The following is a 22,890-nucleotide window of genomic DNA, read 5'->3' on the forward strand; positions in this document are numbered from 1 at the left end:
TTGTGCTGCTTAATATTTTTTGGAACCTTTTTTCTTTGATTCTTTGATTAGGCTAATAAAAAGTTAAAAAGAACAGCATTAATTAAAAATATAAATATTTTCTAACAGTATAAGTCTTTATCACTTTTTATCAATTTAACATCCTTGCTAAATAAATAAAAAAATTACTGACCCCAAACTTTTGAATAGTAGTGTATATTGTAACACAAAATTTCAATTTTGAATAAACACTGTTCTTTTTAACTTTTTATTTCTCAAAGAATCCTGAAAAATATCACTGGTCCCAAAAAATATTAAGCAGCACAACTTTTTCCAACATTAATTATAAATTAGCAAATTAGAATGATTTCTGAAGGATCATGTGACACTGAAAATGCAGCTTTGCTTCACAGGAATAAATTATATTTGAAAGTATATTCAAATAGAAAACTTATATTTTAAATTGCAATAATATTTCACAATATGATTTTGTGAAATAAGATTCAGTATTTTTTATCAAATAGATACAGCCTTGATGAGCCTAGGAAACTTCTTTAAATAATTTACTGATCCCAAACTTTTCAACGGCAGTGTATTGTACAGTAAAAAAGATAACCTAAAATGTACATCATTTAGGGTCAAATCAAATATAAATAGCACATTAAAGTTAAAAGTTACACTTTTTTTTTTTTTTGGGGCGCACTGTACAGGTCTGGTATAAAGAATGTTTTTGCTCAGGTGGCTGAAATGTCTACCCGATAGAGAAAAGTTTTGCTTGGTAAGAAAAAAAATTAGAGGGAACATTGTTTGGAGGATGAGTCATTCCTCACTAGCAACTGGCAATCATTGTTAAACATTTCTGACTATAAAGGCAGTTCCTAAATGAAACCACAGAGCAAACTGTCTTTATCCTGGATGAGATCCTGGTAGAAACGACTCTCACGTTGTGCTGAAATGATGCAGCCCCATCAACAAGTAGGTGTGCTGCAGGATGTTGCAGAACCGCTGCGTGCGTGTGTGTGTGTGTGTGTGTGTGTGTGCGTGTGTGTGAGACTAACTGAATACACGTATGCATATGGCCCTGACTGAGCATGTTTTACCTTATTACAGTGATTTCATAATGCAGCAGCTGTCAAACTCATAAAAGTGTGTGTATGTCACAGCGGTAAGAAAGTAGGCTGTCTAAATGAGGTCCGTCTGATTCTGTCCGTCACTTGGAGATCGTAATGAGAACACGAGAAGAGAGAGAGAAAACTAATGATCTGATTATGGATGTTTCTGGAGACGTGGGCCGCTCTGCAGATGCAGGGGAACCTATTACAGTGAGCCGCCGTCACCGCGTGTGTGTTTGCCTTCATTCACACTGTTTGTTGAGGGAGCACTGACTAAGAACAGAGTGGTGTTATTTTAGTTTCTCTCTGAATCACTCCTGTCATCGGCGGTGGAATGTTACTGTCACGGGACTCAAGAAATGATTTCACTGAATGAGAATTTCGTTAGTTTCCGTTCAGATCTTCTGATTTCTCAGAATGATTCAAGAGTTTTTATTTGTCACATACACAATTATACAGGGTATAACCAGCAGTGAAATGACCCTCTGTCTTTCAGCGACACTTTAGCTCTGTTCCAAAACCTAGTCAGCTGTATTCTAAGGCAGCATCAGAACTGCAGTGAAGCCTCAAAAGTGACTGATTTGGAACGGCACCAAACATAAATGGTGTGCCATACAGGATTGATAAGGAAAAGAAACCAGTCTGATACTTTAATAACATTTCATACACAAAGTGATTAAAAAATAAAATTGAATAAATATATTCACAAAAGATGCATAAGAAATAAAAACAATAAATGTAAAATACATATTAAAAATAATTAAAATGTACGTCAGATATATTTTATATATGTGCATGTTTGCATACTTTATATTCAAATAAATGGTGATTTAAATAATCAAAGTGTGCATAAGAAATGAAAAATAGCAAAAATACTAAAATAAATAAAATGCAGAGTTAAATACTGTGTACACGTACTTTTTATATTAAAACAAAAGTAGTTAAATAATCATGAAATGAATACGTAAGAAATGAAAAATAACTAAAATACTAAAATAAATAAAATGCAGAGTAAATACTGTGTACACGTACTTTTTATATTAAAACAAAAGTGGTTAAATAATCATGAAATGAATACGTAAGAAATGAAAAATAACTAAAATACTAAAATAAATAAAATGCAGAGTAAATACTGTGTACACGTACTTTTTATATTAAAACAAAAGTGGTTAAATAATCATGAAATGAATACGTAAGAAATGAAAAATAACTAAAATACTAAAATAAATAAAATGCAGAGTAAATACTGTGTACACGTACTTTTTATATTAAAACAAAAGTGGTTAATTAATCATGAAATGAATACGTAAGAAATGAAAAATAACTAAAATACTAACAAAACCTAAAAAAATACATTAAATACTAGGGCTGGGTAAAAAATATCTATTCTCCGATTTTAATGGATCTTCAGTTTAACGCAACGATATCGATTTGGGAAATCCCCGAATCGATTCTTAATGCGCGTGCTTCACGTAAGAGGATATGAATGTTCACCTCTCGTCCTGAAGGTGTCACCATCTTTCGAATTGCTCCACTAAAAAAAACAACTGTGTGCACCCTATTATTAATCTAGATGTGTATTTCAGTAATAAACTTAAGTAGGAGAGTTTCAGTTACCAGCATTTATATCAAAATATGGATCCCATGTCTGCAAAACTAACATTTTAAATGAAATATTGATAGCTAATCGATATCGAATCGAATCGAAATCGTATCGAATCGAAACCATAAAAATAAGAATCGAATCGCAGAATTGGTCACAATACCCAGCCCTATTAAATACTACAAATACACACACAACGCACACATTGGTTAAATAATAATCAAAAAATTTACATAAGAAATAAAACGCATAAATACATTAAATACACAGCAAAATGTATGTTTAATGTATATTTGTTTGTTTATATTTATTTTGAACTGAGCTGAAACATTGTTTATATGATGCCTTAAAATGCTGTTCAGGTAGGGAGCTTGCTATGTTTTGGACCAGAGCTGTTGTGTCTCTGCAACAAGATGTTTTGTCACTTTCTTGTCAGAAAGAGTGGGTGGATAGATTTTTTTTCCAGCATTTTGCTAGCAATGATACTTGGACACAGCTATTTCTGAAATATATTTTTACCTGCTAGATAGACAGGGGAGCAAGAAGCTGCATACTAATCTGCATACTATAGTCCCAGATGCCATGGGTTCTGTTTTATTCTCATATATTCTTTTTACTATTAACTTATCTTTGCCATTGGTTTCTTATTTTTAATTTCTTAATAATCATTTTTTTTATCTTGTATGTTTTTTATAAAGCACTTTGTAACCTCTGTTTTAAAGTGTGCTTTACTTTTTCACTTACTTGCGGTCTTGTAGGTTTCACTTGCATGTCTGTAAGGTGACATTTTAGGTTTCTTTTGTCTTCTAGCCCACACAAAACTGCATCCTTTTGTCTGTCTCTTCTCAAACATTTGCCCTTAAATGTGAACACTCACAGCACACTCATTGTTCAGATGGCCTCTTCAAGACAAATAAACCTGCGTGTAGACAATCTTCTCTGCATTAACCGCAGATGTGTCACACCAGCCTTACGCTCGGGTTTGTTTTGCATGTGCTCGGGAAAGTTTGCAGCAGTTGTTTGCGTTGATCTGATTTGCACCGTTTTCATCATAGCTGCATTTAACGCTAATCTTGTTACTGTCTAAAATAAGCTTTCATTCTGTGAATACTCGATTGCTGTGCTTTTCGAGCCTCTGCGTACATCCTGAAATCATCTGTAGTCATGAAGAAACGCAGCGCTGAAGGAGGTCAAACCCAAACGCGCTGCTGGGGTTGAGTTTCCCGCTTTAGAATCGGGTCACCGAATGTGAGCAGCCCCGATATAGAGTGATTCACAAGGACATATGTGATGTAAATGGTTGTTTATGTACTTTATCTTCACAGTTTGGGTTACATGTATCATACACTCAGGTAAACGAGCGGCTCACACTTAAAGGAGTAGTTCACCCAAAATGAAACTTTGCTGAAAATGTGCTCATCCTCAGGTCATCCAAGATGTAGATGAGTTTGTTTCTTAATCAGATTTTGAGAAATGTAGCATTCCATCATTTGCTCACCAGTGGATGCTCTGCAGTGAATGGGTGCCGTCAGAATGAGTCCAAACAGCTGATAAAAACATCACAATAATCCACACCATTCCAGTCCACCAGTTAACATCTTGTGAAACCAAAAGCTGTAAGATTTTGTAAGAAATGAATCTATCGTTGAGGTGTTTTAACATCAGATCCGAGTCCATAATACATAATAACGCTTCCTCCTGTAAAAAGGTTAATCTCCTGTTGTCCTCTTACATCAAAATCCACCTTCATATTTGTTTAGAGCTGCTTTGGTCTGTTTTGGCTTGTAAACTGTGTGATCTGTGCAGATTTCTCTCCTGATTCAGAGCAGACAACATGTTCACGTTAGAAAACAATATGAAGAATATAGAACTCATATTTTAGCTGGAAGCAACAGAGTAGTGTAGTAGTGTATATTGTAACACAATTTCAATTTTGAATAAACACTGTTCTTTTTAACTTTTTATTTCTCAAAGAATCCTGAAAAATATCACTGGTCCCAAAAAATATTAAGCAGCACAACTTTTTCCAACATTAATTATAAATTAGCAAATTAGAATGATTTCTGAAGGATCACGTGACACTGAAAATTCAGCTTTGCTTCACAGGAATAAATTATATTTGAAAGTATATTCAAATAGAAAACTTATATTTTAAATTGCAATAATATTTCACAATATTATTTTGTGAAATAAGATTCAGTATTTTTTATCAAATAGATACAGCCTTGATGAGCCTAGGAAACTTCTTTAAATAATTTACTGATCCCAAACTTTTCAACGGCAGTGTATTGTACAGTAAAAATGTTTTCTAAGATAACCTAAAATGTACATCATTTAGGGTCAAATCAAATATAAATAGCACATTAAAGTTAAAAGTTACACACTTTTTTTTTGGGCGCGCTGTACAGGTCTGGTATAAAGAATGTTTTTGCTCAGGTGGCTGAAATGTCTACCCGATAGAGAAAAGTTTTGCTTAGTAAGAAAAAAAATTAGAGGGAACATTGTTTGGAGGATGAGTCATTCCTCACTAGCGACTGGCAATCATTGTTAAACATTTCTGACTATAAGGCAGTTCCTAAATGAAACCACAGAGCAAACTGTTTCTTACAAAAGCAGTTTCTCACTTAACTGATGGGCTGGAGTGGTGTGGATTATTGTGATGTTTTTATCAGCTGTTTTGACTCATTCTGACGGCACCCATTCATCCACTACTGAACTAAGGGTGAGTACATTTTCAGCAAATTTAAATTTTTGGGTGAACTATGCAAATTGAGATAAAGTGTTAGTGTGCTGCTTACATAGATAATATTCTTGTGTGCTTCTGAATGTTTAGACACGCCTATAATGCCTAAAAATTCTATTTAGGTAGGCAGTTCACTAGGTTTGGAGATACAGACACGTGTCCATGTCAGGTGCTCACAACGTGTGACATCAGACATCACTGTCTCACAGTGTGTATATGATAACAATACCGAAGAGACAGACACTGTCCTCCTGCTAGTACAAATGTGCATGTATGTGTGTGTGTGTGTGTGTGTTTGATTATCCCATGAAACATTCATTGTTATACAGACTGAAATATTCATGTCTCGGGAGTCCTGACAGTCCGCCAGCCGTACGAAACGGATCCGCCTCAGGACCTGAGCGCTGCATACTGGGGCTGCTATGGAAACAAGGGATGGTTTAGTGTGTGTGTGTTTGTGTGTGTGTGTTGTAGTTAACCTTCTTTGGACCTTGTGTGTTAAATGAACCTCTGGTTCAGTCAGTGAGGGAATAGTCAACTGTCTTTATCCAGATACACAGGAGTTTAATAAAGGATCTTTCCTGCTGTGTGTTTGGAATGAATACTAGTGTGCATCAGAAGTGCCTTATGTAAAAAACAATAGGCTATGAAAGGATAAATGTTTGAAACCGTATAAGTCTGAATGAATATAGTGAGAGGCATACAGGATTTTTCTTCCAGTGATGACTTAACATTTGTCGAGCCGAGTACTGCCTCAGAAGGAGATTCTGGTTTATTCATCACACTGAAGTTGGGTCAAGTCAGGTGCATTGCATTGTGTGATACAGAATTTCACATTGTGTGTTCTACTGTATATTGGCAATACCTGACAAATGATCATTATTTATAAAAATAACAATGCCTGTTTTTATTGGTGCAGCAATAAAAGAGTGTGTTGGTATTCTGTCTGTTTATTGATTAATATGCAGACTATGCAGAAATATTTCTACTATTATTATAATAATAATAATAATAATAATAAAATGTCTGGTATCCAATATCCAGAATTTAAATGATTTTATTTATATATGTATTAGGATATTACTTTATTATTTATAATCATAATAATAACAACAACAAATAATTTTCCATGCAAATATATATTTAAAAAATATATTAAAAAGTATTTTAATTAAGAATTTTTCCCCTGAATATTTTTTTTTAATTTATATATATGTATTATTATTAGTGTTGCTGTTGATATTATTATTATTAATATTAATAATAATGTGTGTTTTTATTGTTGTAGTCTATTAAGGAATAAATAAAAACAATATTTTAATAATAATATAAATAAATCTAATAATAATAATGTGTTTAATAATTAATATGCAGAACTTAAAATGTTGCTTTAACCTTTATAAAATGTAATTGGTGTGATATTGGTCATAAAGAGGCCATATTGGTTATAATCTTTGCTCTGAACCCAGGGTTGATCTCTTCCCCTCATCTATTTATAGCTTTTGCTCTGTGTAAATTACAGGAATTAGGCAGGAGAAAATTACAGCTTCCATCTGATATTCCTGATGTTGTGGGCTGTGGAAACGGAGGACAGAATGTGTAGTATTTCCTCAGTGAAGCATGACATAATGTGTGTTTGCATTCTCTCTGTTGTTGTGTGCTTTAATCTTATACCGACTCAGCACTGGGCATCAGGATTAGTTTGGCTCGCTCCGGAGTTCTCTGAGTTCTCCGACATCTGTGACATTAGTCCTGAATCCTGATAATCATGCCTTTATCAGCAGCACGTGAGGGGAAAATTTGAGTTTGTTTAGTGCCGTTTAGATCTTAATTTATGGTTGTTTTACAGCAGCAGTTCAGCTGTTTGTTGTCAAACCATGTTGCAAATGTTGTCATAATCATAATGATTTCTGAATGCCTTGTTTGTGCAGTTTAGTGTGTCAGCATAACTTGTGTGTTGTGTGCACACACACAAGTTTAGCACACATGCAACACAAACTGTACAATCTGGATATAAAAGTATTTGTATCTACTGTATACACTGTACTGTATTCCATAAAGCCAAACCAAACATCCGAATAAGCTGTATTTGCTAAGTGCAATCACACACACACAAAGAATTTGTTTTGGTTTACAGGAGCTCTGAGCCATTGCATAAATATGCAAGAAAATGCATAACAAGAAGATCCGTCTCTTCTAGACAGCAAACCCACCCCTAGTCTGCGTACTAAACGTCTGATGCATTTCACGTGCAGAACCAGGAATCGCTTTCTTGATCTAGTTAGATCTGCTCTGATTGGCTGAATTTACTCAGGGTTTTTTTTATCAGTCTGTCTGTTGTCAAAGTCATGTTGACAAAATAGTGTTAGTCTGCCAGTTTTTTTTTTTCTTGTTCAAAACGTAATATTTTTTCTAATAAAACCATGCTGTATCTGAACAGCAACTTCTGACATTTATAATTCCACATGAACTACACCAAAAAACCAAAAAATGTGCTATATGATCATACCCTTTGTTTCATGTGTTTAATAATGTTTAAAGTGTTTAATGATGCTGATGTGTTGTCGTCTTTATCTCATGTTATGAAAAAAGGTCATCAACAAATGTATTCATCATAGTTTTCATTAATAAAATTGACTATTAAAATGTACCAGGTTGATTGTCAGGTTTCTGTTTAGACAACGTAAAAAAGTCAGACAATCAGATTTAAAGCTTGTTAGTAAAAGTAAACTGAATACATTTATACAGGTGTGTGCAAATTGTGTAAAAAAATATCTAGGTGAAATATCCTGAACAGTCAAATACTTACAGGCAGTTTTCTCCCTCTGTGTTTTTGCAGGATCCATCAGTGACACAAGTAACACGGACTGCCCCACATGGCTTGGAGGAGTATAACCCTTTCACAGACACAAAGCCGGTGAGATGCCCAGGACAGAGACAAACTCACTCTTATATGAGATGCTGTAAATGTACAAAATGAACAAGTGTACAGGTTTCCTAAGGACAATAATAATTAGAACGGCTCGAAAATACTCTGAGAAAAGAGCGAGCGGGAGGCTGGCTGGCTGGCTGTCTGTGTTAAGAAATGCTTTTTACATACCAGTGTTATTTTGGTACTATTGAGATACTATTATAGTTTTTATTAATATTTTAAAGTTAATAAAAATGGTCGGAAATTTGTTTTATTTATTGAATTTCAAGTAACAAATGTTTTATGGCTTTAGTTTTAGTTAACTGTAATAACACGTATAAAAAATACTACCTACAATTTGAGAATAGTGTATTATGCAACAAACATTATAATTTTATTAAATATCTCAAAAATATCTTTAAATGATATTATAATGTTCATATTAGTCTCAGAAACAAACTGCTGATTCAATCCATTTTTTTAATGAAAATATCTAGAATTTTTTGCATGCAATCGAACAATGAGATTGCGGCTGTTGTTAATTTCTGTCATCACGCTGGTAATGGAAGGTCAATTCAAGTGCATTGCATTGTGGGATGCAGTATTTCATGCCGTGTGCTCTGTTTTATACTACACATTTTGCCAAATGTTGTAGGTCATCCAAATGTGTGTATAAGGTACGCTGTGAACATTCAGACTTAGTTTGAGTAGTATGTTTTTTTCTGAAAAAGAGATAAATGCAGGCAAGGAAACAAACTGCATACATTCAGTACCAACAAATAACATCATTCACAGTGTGGTATAACTAGTGAAGCTGTACCAGCGTAGGGCTCGCTGCCCAGAACAGCCCACACTTACAGGACAAACCCATCAGATTGCCAGTCAGCCGACTGAACACTTTTATATTACATTTTTCCCTTGCCTTAATTGTGCACATGAACTGATTCATTTCTAAATGATCCACAACATTCAAAACACTGACACATTCAGTCAGTCTGGATTTATGAGTGAAAGGAAAAGATGTTATGTTGGTATTGTTGCACATAAGGTGAAAGCGTGTGGTGTTTTGGACTACAGTGTCTCACATTTTATTTTGTGGCATTATAGGTCCCGCCAGGCTCCGCCCCTAAATCAGTCCCACCCACAGCCAACACACAGCCGGCCATCATGAAACCTACTGAAGAACCGCCAGCTTACACTCAACCTCAGCAGACACAGGTACATGCACCTCACTTGATTCTTTATTAAATTCACTTCAAATGGAAGTATAGCAGCCAAAGAGTAGAAAAAGTTGCTCTTGTAAAAGCTGTCTAAATTGTTCTTTTGACATAGCACTAATGCGCTCAGGGGATGAGCAGTGCTTTATAGATGGTTGCATCATGTTCCTTTCTAACATTACAATGGTTTGGCTAGGGCTGCATGATTAAGGGGGAAGAAAAAACTTTTTTTCTTTATGTATTAAAAAGTTTTTTATTTCTGCTTGTTATTAGGGCTGCATTGATTTGGTCAAGAATTTTGTGATTATATATCAATACAGCTGTAATTGTATTATTATTATTAATAATAATAATATAAATAATATAATAAATAATAACTGTAAAATTAAAAATTGATTATTCAAGTAAAATAGTAATGTAATTTATTTCATAGTACAGTCTGTAAAATTACAATACTAATATTTAGGGTATTTTTAAATATCAAACCAACAAACTTTTATTTTGCTGCCGTACCACGGGTGCAGCAGGCGCAATGATATTACGCAGCACCTGAAAGTAGTCCCCATCTAGGGAACTAGTTATGCTATAGCTGGGGACTACTGAGAAAATCGCAACTTTTAGTTTTCCGTCAGTCTTGGTACACGATGTAACTACAGAAGAGTTAAGTCTTAAATAGGAAAAATATCAAAACTCTTTGGTCATTTTTAAGCGAGATGCTAACGGTCTAATCAGATTCAATGATCTATGCTAAGCTAAGCTAAAAGTGCAGACCCGGAGATCGGCTGAATGGATTAGAAAAGGGTAAAACTCAACTGTTTAACTCTTGGGGAGATAGGAAAAGGAGCCTATTTTCAAAAAAGTGGAATGTTCCTTTTAAAGCTCCTCTTTTGTTGACAACAGCCATTTTCATGTTGATGAGTTGCTCATTTGTAAATGAACACAGTGCCATGTTTCACTCTGAAACACGCAGCACATAGTTTTTCTATTAAATTGTGGTGGTGGTTATATTAAAGAAGACGACTGGGCTTTCTAAATGTGTTTCCTGTTCATTTATACACACTGAGGGACGAGTCTGGATTATTTGATGTGTTAATCGACTGCATAAAGTTCCTTCAGACGGACTTTCTGAAACCTTAAACCCCCGGTTGGGTCCGTGTGAAGCACAATCCCTGATGCAAACATTGATGTCAGAGGGTATTCGACATGGAAAATCCTCCTTGATTTCACAGAAATATCCTCAGTAGGACAACAGAAGCTTCCAGCAGGAAAGAGCTGCGAGCTGGTCTGCTCACGAGTGGGTTATACTGTATAATTCAGCAAGCCTGAGGGACAGGGACGCCTTGTTCCACACATATGGACACACAGGCACACTTTGGGTGTGCGTCAGATGCCTCACTCGCTCGGGCTCCACGTGTGACGTCTGATGCTTTGAGTTAGGACACAACAAGGTGATCCAGATCTTCAGGAGGAGGCCGAATCTGAAGCTGCTGTTGTTTAGCTCAGGGTCTGTTGCTGTAGTCTTTAGTTTGTAGTTGCAGCAGAGGGGAGTTGAGCCTCAGGGTGATAACAGAAGGCTTGTTAAAGTACTTGTTGCCCACTGACTTTATTAAGCCGTGCTTGTCACATGATGCTGCCTTCAGGGAAAGCTGGAGATTTCTGAGCCCTTAAAATGACCCAGAAACAAGGGCAGAATCCGTCAACAGATTGGCTTAGATAATAGTGATTCTTAAAATTATAATCTGTCATAACTGGGACGCTGCTGTAATGAGTGCAGGATGTGTCGCCACGATGTTCAGTGCGGTCGGGACTTTATTTATGGTTGAAGCGTCTTTCCAGCAGTATTCATTCATATCATTCATGCAGGCGTGCTTAAAAACTAATTTTCAAACTCTACCGTGTGTGTTTGCTAAACAGTATGGAGTGCAAACAATGAAGTCTCACATCCCACACAGTATTTACATTGTAACCAGTTCAGTTTATGGAAGTAAAAGCTTGGAAAGTTCACTGTAGCGTTCATATTTATGACCAGCTAAAAGTCAAGTTGGTCTCACAAGTGGTTTAGTTCCTTACCTGCGATATTGTATCCGACTCTATGAAGTAGTCTTTAAAGGTGAGTGACAGATCAAAACTTTCATCACTTGGATTCAGCGATTGTGGTTTTATAGAAGAGCTTGTTTCTGGCACTGGTATTTTTTTATATTGTGACTGTGGATTATATTTGGTAATATGTTTTACTTTTTTTAATGATAATAAGAATCAGAATCAGCTTTATTGACCAAGTATGTTTACACATACGAGGAATTTGTTTTAGTGACAGAAGCTCCATAGTGCATCAGAGAGACAGCAAAAGGACAGGACACAGATGATAAAGAATAATACAAATATCCAAATAGGCAATGTACAATGTTTCTGCCTGTAGGATGGAATAAGATGAACCATACAGTGATCCGAGAGTCCTAAAGTTGCTCGTGGAACCGAGTGATATGCGTCCTTTATTGTTGTGTAACAGTGATCCAATATATTACTGTCCCTGGTGGGACATGTGATGTGCTGTCTGTATTTTGGCAGTTCACGGGAGAGATTTGCTTTATTAAAGTCCCCGAGAATGATTAAAACAGTCCGGGTGTTGTTGCTCACTCTCTGTGATCAGATCAGCGAGTTTCTGTAAAGCTGAGCTCACGCTCGCTTGCGGCGGAATGTAAACACTCACGAGAATGAACAAGCAGAACTGCCATGGCGAATAGAACGGCTTGCAGTTAATGAAGAGCGTTTCTAGATTTGAACAGCACATCTTCTTTAACACAGTTACATCTGTACACCACCTCTCATTGATGTAAAAGCACGTCCCGCCGCGCAAGTTTCCCTGTTGATTCTGTGTCCCGATCTGCTCTGATCAGCTGGAAGCAGAAGTAGTACGCTGTCCGGTATGTCACCATTTAGCCAGATTTCCTTGAAACACAGAGCAGCACAGTTAGAAAAATCCTTGTTTGTCTGGGAGAGCAGAAGGAGTTTGTCCGTTTTGTTGGGTAGAGAGCGGAGATTCGCCAGATGGATGCTAGGCAACGGCGTTCGAAATCCGCGTTTGACCAGAGCTACGGCTCCGCCAACTACAATGTCCAGCAAAATGTCAGAATAGTCAAAATCCGGTATTTGAGTAAAAAAAAATATTGATATTGATTAATATTGAATTAATTTATTTTATATAAATATTTAAAATGTTATTAAATATTTATTTAAAGAATACATATTAAAACAATGGCATAAAGCTTTTAAGTAATACACAATTAAGACAACATTGCATTTTTATTGAAGTAATAAAAAAACTGAGCAGTTTTCTCTTGTTTGATCAATCAATATATTATATTATATCATATATTATATTTGAATATAGTAAATTAATATAATTCTTTATTTATTAACTAAATAAAACTAATGTCATTAAAAAAAAACTGATTTTCTTGTTTGAACTATATTATATTGTATTGTTATACTATATTATATCAATTTTATATAGTGACATTTCAAAAAATTACTTTAATTTTGTATTGATTTTTGTACTAAAATCAAGTATATACTTACTACTGTTAAAAAGTTTGAGGTTTTGTTTTTAAAGAAATTAATACTTTTTATTAAGCAAGGATGCATTAAATTAATTAAAAGTGACAGTAAAGACAATTATAATTTTACGAAACATTTCTATTTCAAATAAATGCTGTTCTTTTGAACTTTGTTGTCAAAGTTTTCAACATTGATAATAATCAGAAATGTTTCTTGAGCAAATCAGCATATTAGACTGATTTCTGAAGATCATGTGACACTGAAGTAATGATGCTGGAAATTCAGCTTTGCATCACAGGAATAAATTACATTTTACAATAGATTCACATAGAAAACAGTTATTTTAAATCGTAATATTTCACAGTATAATTGATTTTACTGTGTTTTTGATCAAATAAATACCGCCTTGGTGAGCAGAAGAGATGTCTTTAATGGTAGTATAGCTTTACATACTCGTACATAAGCCATAATCAGTTATCATATAGGTAGTCATATTCAAATTTACAGTGTATAACGACACGCCAGATAAGATATGCAGTGAGTAAACAAGATAAGACTTGCATTGTCAGTCAGACAGTGATCGGCCCTCACGGGTCTGAGTTTCAGATGTGTTTGTGATTGGTTCTGACAGCTGTGTCTCCAGAAAATGCCTTTGGTGTGTTTGGATGTTGACTCTCCTAAAGTTATATTCTGCTGTGCCTGTAAGCAGAATTACTTTGTGTTCATAACCGCTTTGTGTCTGTGCGTGTAGGATCAGGCGCGAGCCCAGGCGGAGTTATTGAGGAGACAGGAAGAGCTGGAGAGGAAAGCCGCTGAGCTGGACCGCAGGGAGAGGGAGATGCAGTCTCTCAGCGCATCAGGTGGTGAGTTATTAGCCTTGCGTCAAGCCTGTCTATGCTGCATCGCTTATTCAGAAACTGCCCACTCAGACAGGAAGTTACTGACATGTCAAGTTGCCTACCACTGCTAGGTACTTTTACACAACAAATGGAACAGTCTCATTTAGGAAGACTACAGCATAAAATCCCATCCACATTGCATCTTACTCTGACCAAAATTGTGTAGAAAACTCATAAAGTGCACAGATTACATCACCATGCATCATGTTTGATAAATTAAATCTGATGTGTTGCTTACTAATTTTAAGGTGCTGGTTCCAAAATAGTGCCTGTTTTGCTCAAACACATCAAACTTTAGCACAAAATAGGATGCATTTTGCTTTTGATGACCATTTGTAAGATCAAAAAGTCTTCTATCCTACCTTAATCAGTAGAAGAACACTACAAGGTCATGGCTTCTGTCTAAATCTAAGACAGATTACATTGATTTGTTAAATTCTCAGCCCATTTTCACATGCATGACATTATTTTATGCCTAATCCTTACTTCCACTTTTCCCACTACTTTGCAGATTGTAAATTAAATCATAATTCTGAGGACTTGTTTGTCGCTAAAACTGAAACTTTTAACAAAAAAAATAATTTAGTTTTTTGATAAATGCATTAAAGCTGATGCATATATAACTTGGAAAAAACTATGTAATGAGAAGGTTTTATTTATGTTTTTGAAATCATAAATACAGGGTTCCCACAGGTCATGGAATTTCTGGAATATCATGGAATTTTAAAAGGTCTATTCCAGACATTGAAAATCAGGGAATTTTATATATTTTTTGTCCAAGTCATGGAATATCAGGAATTTTTGTTTGTCAACTCCATTCAGTACTTGTGCGCAGGGCAACCATTGGGCTAGGCGGGGCTGAAGCCCCGGGGGGCCCGTGATTGGCTGTGGAGTAGATTAACTGGTCATTGATAGCGCCGATCGCCAAAGCCCCACCACGCCCCCCACTTATTAGCGCTATTATTTAGTGGAGCTTTTCCATCAATTTCATTCAGGTTTGAATTTGTTTAACCAATCAAATGCATTTATTTTATATTTTGATTTTGAATGATCTGTGTATCTATCAGGTGACCGCTGCGTCGGCACTCACCTCTCTTCACTTCGTTCTGACGTAATCTGGAAATGGTCATACGAAGAAAAATATAATGTCAACCGTTCTAAAATCAGGATCCAGCTATCAGGTTATTTTACTGAAAAGCTGATGATGGAGTGGAAGTTGTGGAACAGCAAGTGGACGGGACACATGGCGCAGATAAAAACATAGCGTCACCGTCGCCACAGATTTTAGGTTAGTTTGATTATTAATTTGATGGATGTATATTGCTTGTTGTGTTTGAACAAACTCTATAGACCTATATTCGCTTTTGGGTCGAGAAATAATACGGTAGAGAAATGTCAATCGTTTTGAGCGTCATGATGTTAGCTTATCATTTAAACTCATTTAAACATTTTGGTTTAAAAACAAATTTAACTGTTCAGGGACATTAAGAAGCAGGGCAGAATTCATTCTGGCATATGGCGCGCATTAAAATGAATTATTAACAAGTAATTATTAACAAGAATTATGAAATTTCAGTGCATCAAAAATGTTGATAGGATAAAAATCCAATTTAAAGCTATATATATATATATATAATTATTGTGATGGGGGGCCCTGCAGTAAGTCATAGCCTGGGGCCCAGTGAGGTCTTAATGCGGCGCTGCTTGCGTGCATCTTTCTTGCGCCTGAATGGACAAATACATACACAAGTATAAAAATGGCCGTCTTGGCAAATAACTTTGTAGCTTTAACAATTATTAATCTATATTTAATTTTTACAGTGAAGTACATGCACCCGTTCGACCGGCCATTTTTTGTTTTATTTTAGAGCATCTTTTGTTCCGTGCACACAAACTGCACTGCAATCATTTCCCCAAATGCTATTTGTGTGGAAATATTACGTTATGGTGTGTGTGTGTGTATGTATATGTGTATATATATATATATATATATATATATATATATATATATATATATATATATATATATAATTTTTTTTATTTTTATATATTTTTTTATTTTTATTTATTTTATTATTGTTATTATTATTAAATTTTTATTATTATTAATTTTATATTTTTTGTTTTATTATTTATTTTATATATATATATATATATATATATATATATATATATATATTATATTTTTTTTTTTTATATTAATTTATTTTTATTTATTTTTTTTTATTAAAAAATCTTTTTTTTTTGTGGCAAGGCTAGTGAAAATATTAACAGGGCAAGTAATAATTTTAACCACTGAAAAAATCCTTAGCATTGAGCCCTGGGCTATTTTTTTCAGCGCCATCTTATTCCCTTCCCTTTCGTCAACTGGCTATCACTACGTCAAATGCAGTCACCAGGCTGTACTAAGGTAAATATGCCAGAAAATGTAAATTTTTAGGAGCTTTGTACGGTGGCCGAGAGAGCTAAACGCGCTGCAAATAGAAAAAACACCTGCAAATTAAGAAAACAAGTTTCTCAATTTTACAACACACACGCTGCAAATGCTCACAACACAACCAAACAAAGAAACACACTGCAAATAAAATTTATTTGGTTGTATTGTGAGCATTTGCAGTGTGTTTCTTTATTTGTTTGTGTTGTGAGCATTTGCAGCACCTGCTGTCAAACTGATGAAGATGTTTTCTTTATTTGCTGGTGCCTTTTCTATTTGCATGTGTTTTCTGAATTTCAGCGCATTGAGCTCTCTCGGCCACTGTAGCTTTGGCTACAAAATGACCTCTTCAAAGACTTAGTTAAAAAAAAAAAAGTCAATCAAAGACCATTTAATGGTAAAAAGCAAAAAAAAAAAAAAAAAAGGCTCAGTACAATAGCAGCCTGTTTTTCCATTCATTATAGGTCATGGAAATTCAGCTTTTTAGTCAGTGAAAGTCAGGGAATTTGACATTTCACTTAGAGTGGGAACCCTGTAAATAGTGGAAAAACTGAAACTGTGACAAGGAATAAGAAATGGGTATTTTTGCTAATTAAAAAAAAATTAATAATAAGAATTTTAGGCCATAAAAAGTCAAAAACGTCCGGATTTTCCATACAAGGTCATAAATTACATTTAGCCACGTCTTAAATCGATATGCCTGTTCATTCATTGTTTCTACCATCGCCTTTCCCCCCCGAAAATGCGCAGGCGGCGGCATTCATTCGTTTCGCCTGTTGTAGTTCTGTCTGAGCGTTCCAGAACTACAAGGTCCATGTGGCAGTGCAGCAACATAAGGACTTTCACAGAAACCCGCGCAAACTGCCAATGTTCTAATGTAGCCTAGGCCTACAGTCTATGTTCGCACAGTGTTGCCAACTTAGCGACTTTGTCGCTAGATTTAGCGACTTTTCCAAGCGACTAGTGACAAACCTTAGCGAGTCTATGTGATTGCTGGTACTGCCGCAACGGCGCGAGGTCAGCGCGCACGCACCTCTTTCTCTGCATCTGCTCTGTTCAGTGAGGGGCTGAGAGGAGCAGCGCGTTCAGTTCAAATAGATATTATGTTGCTTCTCTAATTTTACATGCAAATATAGCCGAAATCACAGCACAGGAATTGTCATATCTTGTGTGTATTATTTGATTTCATCAGACGACGGCTCAATTATAAATTAGGATATTTGTGCAGACTAACTTCTTGGAAGGGAAAGCTGGTTATGTATTCTTAAAGGGCTGCGTTTCAGTCACTATTTCATATTTATCCCGTTGACTGACAACATAAACAGTAAAATATATAAAGGAAAACAGTTGTATTGAGAATTTGGCTGCATTAAAATACAGTATGAGCACAGAGAGACAAACAAATGTAAAAGGCAATATGACGCGATGGCGTCATGAATATGCTAATTAGCGCAAGACGTCATCTGGCGACATTTAGCGACTTTTCAAACTGGCTTCAGCTACTTTCCATCGAAAGAAGTTTGCAACACTGGCTTGAAACCATAAAATAATTGTTACTTTACAATGTTACAATTTACAATTGTTAAGTGTTGTTCCTGTGTTCTTGAGTTATTGTGTGAAGTTATTTTTCGTAATTCGTGTCGGTCATAAATTTAAATCATAATGGTCATAAAAAGGTCTTTAAAAAGTCTTAAATTTGACTGACTAAACCCTGCAGAAACCCTAAGAACATATTATGTGAGAATTACCCATATTAATGCTTTCTTTGGAATGAATGGAATTTAATTACGTTCCTCTGAATTTATAACTCATGATTGCTCAAAAAGTTGGTATTTTCAGTTATATATAAAGATCTTGCATTTATATCATAACTTAAATTTAGTAGTGCCTTAGTGCCATCACACTACTAGATAGTAGTGTCGTCACAGAGAGGCTCAAAATCACTCTCCAGATCATTCTCGTTCACCATTCCTGGCTGCTGGAATAATCTTCCCACCCCTATCCAGAACGCCGGATCCCTGGCAATCTTCAAGCAACAACTGAAAACTCATCTCTTTCGGCACTACTTGACTTCATCCTAAACTCAAAAAAAAAAAAAAAACTTTCCCTCTATCTTTCTCTCCACTTACTAGCTTGTACTTATTTGAACAATGACTGAGACTTGGTGTTACGAGCACTTCCTCTGTCTGATTGCCTCTTCAAGATTAATCGCTTTTTGTATTCCCCAACTGTAAGTCGCTTTGGATACAAGCGTCTGCCAAATGACTAAATGTAAATGTAGTGGAAGTGATGCTTGTAAAAAAAAAAAAAAAAAAAAGTGTAGGTAAAATAAGATAAGGCTTTAGCCTACACATTTTTTGATTCATATGTATAATTATATACAAATATTATGAAATTGTGAATGAGAAATAGATTCTTGATGACAACGATGAATTGAAATTTCAGTCAGTTGTAGCCATTGTTATGTGCAATATGCATCAGCTGATCTGTAGACATTCGTTCTGTGGTTGAGAGAGACAGTATCATGCTTTTCATCTCACACAATCAACTTTAGATTTAGTGTGATTTACTGTCTCTGTGCACCAGGAGGAGAGAAAAACAATTACTGTTCGGTTTCCTAGTTCTGTACCCCAGTTTACCACCTTTTCTCATCATGCTCCTATTGCATCACCCACCTCTTTCTTTCCACTTTCAACTGATTTTCATGTTTCCTTCTTGTTTCTAAGGGAGGAAAAACAACTGGCCGCCCCTTCCAGAGAAGTTTCCGGTGGGTCCGTGTTTCTATCATGACATATCAGTGGACATCCCTGTGGAGTACCAGAAAACCGTCAAGATCATGTACTATCTGTGGATGTGTGAGTAACTCTTGACTAATGCCATCATTCCAAAAACACTAACCAAACATACTGCCTGTGAAGGCCAGCCAATCACAACAGAGCTCATTTACATATGCAGTATGAGTCTTAAAGGTACAGTAACAAATACAGCCTGTTTTAATTTTATACTGTAGTTCAGACAAAGATGGAGAATGTTCATACTGAATGCTAAATTAGAAACCTTGAAATAATACATTAGAAACCTTGACTAACATTGTAAATGCTCTTTTTTGAAAGAAATGCTATAAAACTGTAGAGTAAATCGGTGTAATCCTCATATTTTCATCTTCCAGGTCCGTTTGAACCCGAAACATTTTTGAAAAACAGAGACTTCATATTTTTAAACTAAATAGTTTATAAGCCATACAAGTTTAAGTTTTGAATGTCGCCATAATATTGTTGCATTTTAGTCCTTTTTTATTAATTAAAACATTTAGAAATTCTTTGAAATCTAAAATTACACATGAACCACATAAAAGTAATAAAAATAAGAATAGATTATTTGACAATACCAATATTAACCCCATTGGAATGAATGTAATTTAATTAAATTCCTTTAAATGTATAACTCACGATTGCTCAAAAACAATCCAAATTTATGAAACCTACCTATTTATTTTTAACTACATCTTTTTAGAGTAATATTCATTCTGAAAAGTTTAAGCAAAACGTCATTTTACTCGCATGAACTTTCACTTTCAGATGATTATTTTTTCATGCTGCAATTGTTAGGCAGACATATTCATTCATTCATTCACAAAAAAATACATAGAGATGGCAAGTGACACATTGAATGAAATGTGAAATCCTGAAGTATGTATTTGAAATGGTATTTTTTTTTAAAACCTACTTGAATAAAATAATCATGTTTTCCAGTGTCGACTGTTGTTATTGTGTTGTTGAGTACACAGCTGTGTCCGCCTGGGAAGCGTGTCTGGTTTTTGGATTGTGTAATAATAGTGTAAAGACTGGGGAAATGAAATGAATAGACTTCAGCAGTGTTTGTGCCTCCTAGAGAAATTGGTGGTCTGTTTGATGTGTTTACTAGATGAGATCAGTCACATGATATTAGACGTGTCATGTGATGGAGGTATCATGTGATTAGTATCAGACTGGTGTTTAAGTTTCACCTGATCTTGATTTGTAGGAATTTGGAAGGGATTTGGGCAGAGAGTGACAGAGACGCTTGAATAACTCAAGACATTCTTGGCAGTTGTGCAGTAAATGTGGTGAAAGAACCAAAGGTGTTTTCTCACTCCGCCAAAACTGCTGAGGATGTAGACAGACTCCACGACTCAAATTGAATGTATACTGTACATATTCTTAAGATAAGTTATGCATGGTGAACTATAATATTGGCCTGTCCAACTTGTGAATTATTGAGTGTAAAAAACACTTAAAATCAACTGTCTTAAATTGACACTCTTTTTTTTTATTGATAATATAATCTGGAACTTTACAATAAGGTCTCATTGTTAACATTAGTTAATTACATTAATTACTATGAACTAACATTAAGTAATATATACACTTCTGTTCAAAATTGTGGGGTTGGTAAGATTTTTTTATGATTTTGAAAGTGTCTTCTGCTCACCAAGGTTGCATTTATTTGATCAAAATGTGTAATAATATTGCAATTGAAAATAACTCTATTCTATATGAATATGTTGTAAAATATAATTTATTCCTGTGATGCAAAGCTGAATTTTCAGCATCATTACTCCAGTCTTCAGTGTGATATGATCCTTCATAAATCATTCTAATATGCTGTTTCAAGAAACATTTCTGGTTATGTTGAAAACAGTTGTGCTCCTGAATGTTTTTGTGGAAACTGATACATTTTTTCAGAATTCTTTGATAAATACAAAGTTCTAAACAACAGCATTTATTTGAAATAAATCTTTTGTTATGTTATAAACAGAGGATTCCCTGTGAATGATGGGTTGTGTGTGTATGTGAATACGCTCTGGCTCTGCTTTAGCTTATATAAATGATTGAACAGTCTGGCTTTGAGCTCTACTAATAACTTCTGTGTGACTGTGAAGAGGTTTTGCAGTGATTCAGTTAATATAACCGACAGTGAATATTTGGAGCGCTTTAATTATTAACAGGTGAAACATTCATACAGCTTTTTTTTATTTTCAGTTGTCATTTTCATTTTTGCTATCATTTTTGTTCTAGTATGAGTTTAGTTTTTATAAAAAATTGTTGAAGGTTGCTAAATGGTAAGCACATTATGTATTTTGGATTTATTTGAATTAATTCGTTAGGTTTTTTTGACATTTTAATCAGTTTTAGTCAATGTTTTCATACATAATCTTTCCAAAGATTTCCCAAAGTTTCAACAGGTGTGTGCAAAAATGGATTAAAGTTTCCTGAAAAGAAATACTTTATAGTAAATATCTTTCCCCATATTATGTTCCATAAGAATAATAAATGAGTGATGTTTTTTCATTGTCTCTTTTCTCATTTTCCTCTCTTGCAGTCCACACGGGGACGCTGTTTGCCAATATATTCGGCTGTTTGTCGTGGTTCTGTGTAGATGCATCAAGGGGAGTGGACTTTGGTCTGGCCATACTCTGGTTCATGCTCTTCACACCCTGTTCATTTGTCTGCTGGTACAGACCTCTGTATGGAGCATTCAGGTATACACACACACACATACGCACTCACTACCTTTATGTGGAACTCAGACTATAACTGTTTTCTTTCTCTTTTTCTGTAGGAGTGACAGCTCTTTTAGGTTCTTTGTATTCTTCTTCGTCTATATTTGCCAGTTTGGTGTCCATGTGCTGCAAGCCATTGGCATTGCAGGTTGGGGAGCGAGGTGAGGAAACACACACACACACACCAGAATCAGAAATGAACCCGGACAAAAGGGCAAAAACACTGCTGGAAGTGATAAAAGTGCCCTAGATATTTAAGAAGTTGCCCTTAAGCATTTCAGTGAATTTATTTTTTTAAATGAAGTGAGACCAGATTTAGTTTTTTATCAAAAATAAGTTCTTAAAACCTTTTAACAATTTTGTTGTTTATTTATAGTTTAGTTATTATATATAGTTATTTTCCTCTTGTTTCTTGACAGCAATTTTCAGACATTTTGTTAAAATATAATCAAATAAACAATATATTTTATTCTTGTTCTGTTTAATGATGCATTGAAGTGCTTCTAACACCAAATTTGTAGATTATTGAATATGTAACTAAACTTAAATGCAAATTTTATTGAAAGGAAACGGGTAAAATCACTAAAAGTGGGTAAAAAGCATTCCCAGCAGCTTCAAAACTTGAAACAATAAAAATGTTAAAATCTACTACAGTGTAGAGCTGTTTAATCAAACATAGTGACTGGATAATTGTTCAAAATTGTTTGTTTGTGTTTATTATTTATAATAAACTTCCTTTATTATTTACAGCTACGTTTGAATATATTTTTTAGGTCAACAATTTTTCACAATGATGAATTTTGTCATTTAATTTGCTCGGATGGATGACGTGCAGATTTTTTATAAAGGTAAAAAACAAAAGCATGGCAAAAATGAAAATAAACCTTTCAAA

At 34.8% G+C, this 22,890-nt stretch overlaps 1 protein-coding gene across 1 annotated transcript in view; it reads left to right on the forward strand.

Annotated features, from left to right (window-relative positions):
* LOC306862591 (secretory carrier-associated membrane protein 1-like) overlaps window positions 1–22,890 on the forward strand; it is a 29,121-nt gene that overhangs the window by 4,705 nt on the left and 1,526 nt on the right. Inside the window, exons 2-7 of the mRNA XM_079405482.1 lie at window positions 8,277–8,354; window positions 9,456–9,566; window positions 13,875–13,986; window positions 19,183–19,311; window positions 21,818–21,977; window positions 22,058–22,159. Coding sequence (XP_079261608.1) covers window positions 8,277–8,354; window positions 9,456–9,566; window positions 13,875–13,986; window positions 19,183–19,311; window positions 21,818–21,977; window positions 22,058–22,159 — 692 coding nt within the window. The remainder of the gene's footprint in view (window positions 1–8,276; window positions 8,355–9,455; window positions 9,567–13,874; window positions 13,987–19,182; window positions 19,312–21,817; window positions 21,978–22,057; window positions 22,160–22,890) is intronic.

The sequence above is a fragment of the Barbus barbus genome (assembly GCF_936440315.1).
Source record: "Barbus barbus genome assembly, chromosome: 43".
Taxonomy (NCBI): Eukaryota; Metazoa; Chordata; class Actinopteri; order Cypriniformes; family Cyprinidae; genus Barbus; species Barbus barbus.